At 42.9% G+C, this 8,057-nt stretch overlaps 1 protein-coding gene across 2 annotated transcripts; it reads right to left on the reverse strand.

Moving 5' to 3' along the window:
- Positions 1–404: 404 nt before the first annotated feature.
- On the reverse strand, positions 405–6,778 carry wbp2.S (WW domain binding protein 2 S homeolog). Of its 2 annotated transcripts, none has more exons than XM_018238531.2 (8): positions 6,620–6,778; positions 5,557–5,665; positions 3,321–3,456; positions 3,078–3,170; positions 2,219–2,350; positions 1,589–1,714; positions 893–966; positions 405–817 (listed from the first exon to the last, which is right to left on the reverse strand). In XM_018238531.2, exons 1-8 carry the CDS (start codon positions 6,676–6,678, stop codon positions 764–766), a joined length of 783 nt encoding a protein of 260 aa, XP_018094020.1. In that variant the 5' UTR covers positions 6,679–6,778; the 3' UTR covers positions 405–763. The 2 variants fall into 2 exon arrangements, with proteins under 2 accessions (XP_018094020.1, XP_018094019.1); XM_018238530.2 differs by having other exon boundaries at positions 893–969.
- Positions 6,779–8,057: the final 1,279 nt, after the last annotated feature.

An 8,057-nucleotide genomic window follows, 5' to 3' on the forward strand; every position in this document is an offset into this window, starting at 1 on the left:
TTAATGGTAAGCAGCAGAATACTGGGGGGTTCAATCTGCAGTAACATATGTGCAACCGGCACTATGACATGCTTAGTCCCCTCTGAAAGGACATTCAAAACATTGTAAAACACAGTATTGAAAGATAAGTCCACTTTGCATGAACCCTGGTTCCATTATCTTCCTACAGCTGAGGTGCTCTCTTTCCAGGTGGGGGGGAGGGGTTGGAATAGATCAAGTGGGTTCAAACTGCATTGATCTCTATGTGTAGTGTAAAGCAGGCTGGTGGGAGATAGAGCTCTTGCTTTCCATGGAATCGAAAAGTCAAAATCAGCTCTCTTAGCTTGGACCAAGCCTTCTTTTCTAGTTGACCATGGGAAGGAAAGAGAGCAGACAATGTGCTTGAATTTCAGACTGCTGTATTCCTTAACCTGTGCAAATAATTAAGACGGTTTGATTCACTTATTCAGACAGGGGTTCCTAATATGGCTAAATGAAAACAGGCCAAAGTGGGCAAGCTAAACAAGCTTTCAGCAGAGAACTGCTAAAGGAACATCGATGTATTTAGCAAACAGCAAACTTCGGCATTAACAGAGCAGTTAAACAAGCATGCTGCTGTCAGAACTAGCTTTTAGATATAAAGCAGTTTGATTTTTAACCATCAATTGTGTGTGTAAAGGAAATAACAGAACTGCAGTGGTACAACAGAGGGCACACTCTATTTTACAGATGAAGAAGAGCCCCTGTGGCCAAGAAATACAAGCCAGAAAGCAGGATGTTCCATTTATTGGGTTTTCTTGTCCTCTGGTGGGAAGTAAGGGGGTGGTGGAGGGAGGTCCTGAAGAGAAAGATAAAATGTTATAGAGATGGAGTAGAGCACTGAGCACAGACAGGGTAAAGACACTGGGCTTACCGATGGCAGGTAGGAGTGTGGAGGGTTCTGTTGGCCATAGTAGCCACTGGCTGCAGCTTCTGCAGCTTTGGCTTCTGCTAGAAGGGAAAAAACACAAGCCACCTTATTGTATGCCCAGAACATTCCATCTCTCTATATTTGCAATCACACATATGTGTAGGAATTGTTTCTTTTAGACAGTACAATATGAAGGAATAGATTATTATGTGCCCAGATCATTCCTCTTCTGTATATCAGTATTCATACATATTGGAGGGAGCTGCCCTAGTGTCTCCCTTAGACCAGTGATCACCAACCAGTGGTTCGTGAGAAACATGATGCTCACCAGCCTGTTGAATGTTGCTCCCAGTGGCCTCAAAGTCGGTGCTTATTTTTGAATTCCTGGCTTGCATAAAAAACAGATGTACTGCCAAAAAGAGCCAGTCCACATAAGGACTACCAAATAGCCAATCACAGCCCTTATTTGGCACCCCAGAACACAGGTATAATAGGTTGGGGACCCCTGCCTTAGACAGTGCAATATGTGGGTATCGTTTATTGTGCAGCCAGAACATTCTGTATATTTATACATATGGGTAGGAGCTTCCACATTGTTTCCTTTAGACAGTACAGTATGAGGGTATCTGTGCAGAATATTTCTACTCTGTATATATAAAACTGAGAGATTGGTAATTTCACCCATATTATTTCTCTCACCTGCTGGAGTGTAAGGCAGATCAGGTGCACAGGCTGAGAGAGACTCCATAGGTCCAGGGTAAGGGGGAGGTGGAGGATGCATGTAGGTAAGGGCTCCGTCCTGTGGGCCAGCTCCTGTGTAAAACTCTGAAAAAGCAGGAGATTAAAAGATGCAGGCTAAAGTTGCTTAGGAACATTCTGCATTTTTCAGTTAGCTATGGGAAAGTCACAGAATGTTTTATCTCTTATTTTCTCAAAGACAAAAAAAATTGCTAATTTAATTGTATTAAAGGGGAAGAATATATTTTTCTACACTCAAATAAAGAAAGACCTGCACATAGCTATTTACACAGAGAAGGTATTCTGTTTCTGGGAGATGCTAGTCCGTTTAAAGCATTGGTTGTGGTTAGTGGTGCTGTGCCTATAGAAAATAAAAGATCCTGGCAACACTGGTGAGAAATGAGCCTGCAACTCAAGGACATGCTGTTGCAATAATAAGCATCTTCCATGTTGTTTTCCATAGCCGAGACATCCTCTACATTCTGCTACAGAACAGCACATATTATGCAGTTATTGTTGTCGTATATGGAGCATGACAGAATTGACAATACCATTTTATAATAGTGTGTTTATAAGAGTAAAATGACTTACCGCTGGGTGGTGGCGGGTAGGGATAACCAGCAGGTGGTGGTGGGTAGATGCCATTGGCTGCAGGAGGTGGGAAGACATAGCCTCCATTGGGCATATACGGGTAGGTAACACTTGGGGCTCCTCCTCGTGAGGCTAAACAGAGGAGAAGAAACACTATTTAATAATGGTGCATAAACGAGTAAAGGATGAGATGAACTGCATAGCCTGAGGCTGAATTTCTGAATTAAGACTCTGCAAGGAGACTGTAGTTAGATTTTCCTATTAGGGCAGGGACACGCGGGCAGATTCAGGGAGATTTAGTCGCCTGGCGACTAATCGCCTCTTCTGCGAGGCGACAATCTCCCTGAACTGCCTTCCCCCTGCTATAATGAGAAAACGCCAGCACAATGGCACTTGCGGTGCTTCGATTTCCGAAGTCGCCAGAAGTTGCCTCACAAGGAGTGCATTGGCGCAGGCGATTATTCATTTTAGCAGGGGGAAGGCAGTTCGGGAGATTGTCGCCCCGCAGAAGAGGCGATTAGTCGCCAGATGACTAAATCTCCCTGAATCTGCCATTGAGCCCCTGCCCTTAAACTTTTTCTTAAACTATGGGACTTGGAGCAAAATGCTTGTTTGCTCTCCTAGGTAGTCCTGGCAGTCCAACCTAAACAAGAGATTGTGGCTGAACACTTGTTGTTGTCTTAGGTATTCTTGTAACTCTTGGTAAAAGACTGATACATGTTTTGCTGTATCTTTACCCTTGCTATTAAGTAAGGGGAACCCTGACCAGATCTTGGGACTCAAATTGTTACTTTAACTGAAAAAAAAGAAGAATACTGCTGAACTAAACCAGTATTGATTCAAACCAAATGCAGCTCACCTTGAGAAGCCACATGTAGCATATGCTGGCCGAATTCTATAGCGCCCCCTGACGGAAAGTTTAGTTTAAATGTAGCAGATCCTTCCCAGCCACCTACGGGCAAAGAAATTAATTCCAGGTTTGTGTTGTATTTATTGCATAACGCAGAGGAAAATGTTGGTGCTTTATAAATACATGTGTATTATTATTATTATAAATAATAATAATAATAATACTTATCTTGGAAACAGTAACACTGCTAACCTCCAGTCTCAGCTCTCACAATGCCCTTGATAAAATTGGCTCCAAATACAGGCTGCTTAATTTCACAGTCCTTCATCAGGTAGAAGGGCATCATAAACGACTGCAGAGGATCCCTCCCTCTGGACACAAATATCACCTGGGGATGCAAAGTTGAGTTATTACCCGCCTCTATAATATGCAGGAACCATGAATAACTCCTAAAATATATCCTTATAATACACAAGAACTAGGAGTATCCTCTAAATGAGATCCTTATAAAAGTTGCTTAGTTATGTCAGCAGTTCGTGCTTAAAGAATAAGTAAACCTTTTTTTATTTTTAAATCTCTAAAATGACTAAATCTTGCCCAGAATAACATACCTTTCTCCCTGCATACAGTCTTGCATTGTTTTTAAATTACAAGCAGCTTGTTTCAGCTAGTTTTGAAGCTCCTCCCCCTTTTCTTTTCTGAGCTCTCATACGTTCTGTTTACTTTAAGAACTGCACTGGCCCAATCGGTCCAACGCTTAGGGACAGAAGCAAGTGTGGCTCATGATACACCCCAGCAAGGAGATGTCAAAATTGTAGCCTGTTAGTCTCAACCGTTTCCTAGTGCCATCTTATACAGAGTCCCTTAACAAATGTATTTACTTGAGTGGACTCAGAAGTCTGTGTGGTGGCATTAGTACAGCACCTCTGAAATAGTGTACCACTGCAATGGCAGAGTTGCTTACACCCCTATAGGGCTAATTTTTATTTTTTTGGGAGAATGTATCTCCAGGTTCGAGGAGAATACCAGTTAGTGGGGTGAGTTACAATGCTGGGGTTTATGTTATGTTTCTTTATTTTCTTCTTCTTCACTCTTTTTTTTTTCTCTTTAGTTGGCGAAGAGTTAGACTTGTGGAGGAATACCAGACTTTACTTCACCCTAACACCACAAATGGCCCATCCTGGATGTGCATGGAAAAAATAATAAAATCAAGAGCCACTTATGGTGGCTGCATGGTATGACAGTAGGGACAAGAACAGAAAACATGTACCTCTTTTCTAGCAAGGGGAGATATACCAAGAACAGTGATACAGAATATGATGGCTGGTGCACCCCAATATGACACGGAGCGCGCAGTTGACACCCCCTCCGGTCCTTGCAAAAAATTATGGCTTTACACCGGTCCCTGTGGCAAAAAAAGGTTGGGAACTGCTGCTCTAAATGATGCATGTTATGATGCTCATGTCACCCTAATCTTTAAAGCGAGTAAACCCCGGCGATGTTGCCAAACGAGCGGATTCCTCCCCGATATGCCCACAGTGAGGTGGGCGATATCAGGCTGATCCGATCGTTGGGTCCTAGGTTAGAATGGGTCAATACGGGTGGTCGGATCTAGGGACCGTATCAAAGAACAGATGTGGCCACGATCCCACAGGATTTTTTGTACCCTGCCAGGTAGTCATCAGGCCGACTTTCGGCCAGATATCAATCAGGGAAGGGTCCCACACACAGGCCAATAAGCTGCCGACTAGATCTGTCGGCAGCTTTTATCGGCTCGTGTAAGTCTAACTGTCCTATATCACTACTTCATTCTGATATAGTGAATAAAGTACGCCCTCGTTACCGAGGAGTTTCATGACCATATAAAAACACAAGGCCGAAGGCCGAGGTAATTTATTATAATACACAAGTTTCAGTGAGTCATCTGAGAGAAATGACATCACTACTCACCATTTATAACTGATGACATCAGTACTTACAGTTTATAAGGATATAATTTACAAGATATTCATGGCTTTTGTGTATTATATCGTGAATAAAGGAACCCCTCTTGTAAAATATAAGTATATTATAAGTAACCAAGGAGTTTCATGACCATATTTTGCAACTGGGGGTACTTTATTATAATACACAAGTTTCAGTGAGTCATGTGACAGAAATTACATCAGAACTCACCGTTTATAACTGAAAACATCAGAACTCACCGTTTATAAGGATATAATTTACAAGATGTGCATGGCTTTTGTTTATTATATGAAGATATTTGCCAAGGTCTTAGCCCAAACACTGTAGCTGGCTGTACTTAGGTTAACTCATGCTGAATTATACAGACCCAATAAATAGGGACTGTGTATGGCATCTTGCAAAAGAACCTCTGGCATTTGGCAAATTGAACAAATTGCCAGTCTGGGCCTGGTTCCAATAAATACTTAGCCATTCTGACAGCAGCAAAGCAGACTGCACCTAAAGAGTCGAGAGGCAGACTTACTCTATAGGGTGTCAGAATGACTCTGCCTTTCTTGGTCCCTCTGAAAGCCTCTGGGGTGTTTTCCATATCACTAAATATGAGCTCCACATGTTCATAGGATGTAAGGATACTGGAAGATAATAAAGGACAAAGATCAGTGAGACATATAGAGAACAGTACCTCGTCATATTGGGCCAAACTGACCATCTTCCCATGTATTTAAGAAATAAGAGTAGGGCCTAGGGTGTAACCTTAGAGGAAGCAGACACTGTAACTGCTGGGGCCCTCAATGCATAAGGGTAGGACTACACGGACGTTTTCCGACGTGCTGCGACAAAACGCCGGCATCAAATCGCATGTGACAGAAATAAAGTATGTGGATGCATTGTCGGATGAAGTCGCAGCATTGATAAGACGCGACAAGACTGTCGGATGCAGGCGCTGCGTCGTGTCGCGTCAAATCAACTCTGCGACTTCATCTGATATTTCTCTTACCTTATTTCTGTCGCATGCGATTTGACGCCGGCGTTTTGTCTCAGCGCATCGGATTGCGCTGAAAACGTCCGTATAGTCCTACCCTAAGGGACCCAATAGCAGCATTACCTATTTAGCCCTTCAGCAAAATATTATTAGGGTCCCCATAAACTTTGGGCTTGGGAAGAAGACATAAAAATATATTAAAACTGCACATCAGTTAATGTCCTGCTGGCACTGACTCCTAAATCTCTGCCACCAGCATTCCCATGCAGAAGTATGCTTAGATATATATATATGGGTACATTTATGTGGATAGCTTTGAATGTGAATAGGGACATACAGCCAATATTATACAAACAGACATTTCACAAAATAATAATCAATAGTACTGCAGTTGAGTTGTGGAATAGGGTGGGGTTTATGTCTATAGCAGCTCCTGGACTGGCCTAACTCCCTGCTCGTCACACGATGCTCCGCCCCAATGATCCTATGGATAAAGACAGACACCCGGAAGCCATATTTAGGAAAGGGAGATGCTAACGTAGAGGAGTGGTGAATGACCGCCAGCCTTACAAGACCCATACTATTCTGTCACTGGCCGACCTACCTCTCGCTGTTGTTAATTATTGCACCTCCGCCATCCAGGTGGTTCCTGTTAAGCGCCATATTGCGGAGAGAAAAAGGCACGTCTACGCAGCCTAGCAACAGCCAATGAACGCACTCCAAGATTGTCAGCCGCAGTCCGTGAACACATAGCCAATAGCAAGGCTGGATGGGTGATTGCGAGGCTGTAGGGGCCAGGCGTGCATTGGCTGAGCGAGGAATCAATAACAAGAAGTAAACTAAACACGTGCGCTATAGGGGCTGGACTAGAAGGTAAAAACAACACTAATCGCTAAGTGGTATTGTAGGAAGGGCAGGTATCAACAAAAATGAAAACTGCCCCGCCCCCTGCGCGCAAACGAGGACGCGCACAATCCTGAGTCAGCGAACGGCATCCGCTTTAGTCCCTCCAGTGGCGGACTAGGGTTAGGCAGTTTATGAGGTACATACCTGGTGCGGTAGAGACTAGTTCCTATCCCTGGAAAGGACCGTCCCTCTAGTAGGAAATAGATGATTCACGTGGCAGTGGGCTAGTTTCTATCCCTAGAAAGGACCTAATGCCTCTAGTGGTGAGGTACCAGGAAAGGATAGGAATTAGTCCAGTCTATAATGACAAAGCTAAATTCCATCCAGTACAAGGACCTTCAAAGTAAGGTCCCAAATAAGGATAGACTCTAGTCTGTTCTAATAGAGCTAGCTATTTCTCATCCTTATAAAGGCCCTCACAATATATTAACCTCAGTGACGTAACTAGTTGTTGGGCCCCATAGCAAATTCAATTTAGGGCCCCAAAATATTTATAAGTTGGCCTATTTTACCAAGATATATTAAAATTGCTAATTAATTAGGGTCTCACTGGGCCCCCCTGCAACCGCAGGGTCTGCTTCCTCTATAGTTACGCCCCTGATTAACCTTATGGTATGTTAAATAGATCGAAAACTATTTGCAACTCATTAAAGGACATATTTCTGCCATTTTTAGAGATAGTACTTAGTTATTCATATATAAGATGTGTGAAATCCATCATCTGTGTTAGACTGTTTTACTGCTATTTCATATGAGGTCCAGTAAAGGGATAGAAACTAGTCAGCTCATACAAGCTAATTCCCATCCTGTCTATGGACCTTCTATTACAGTACAGGGACCATCTGTATTAGGCAAATACCTGGCAGGAAGAAACTAGTCAGTTCATATAAGAACAAGCTAATTCCTAACTTATCTAAGGACCTTCTCTAACAGTACAGGAACCATCTGTATTAGGCAATTACCTGACACTAGGTCCAGTAAAGGGATAGAAACTTGTCAACTCATATGTGAACAAGCTAATTCCCATCCTGTCTAAGGACCTTCTCTAACAGTACAGGGACCATCTGTATTAGGCAAAAACCTGACAGGTCCAGTAAAGGGATAGAAACTAGCAGTAACGTAACTAGAGTCTTCCG

Source organism: Xenopus laevis, chromosome 9_10S (genome assembly GCF_017654675.1).
Source record: "Xenopus laevis strain J_2021 chromosome 9_10S, Xenopus_laevis_v10.1, whole genome shotgun sequence".
Classification (NCBI taxonomy): Eukaryota; Metazoa; Chordata; class Amphibia; order Anura; family Pipidae; genus Xenopus; species Xenopus laevis.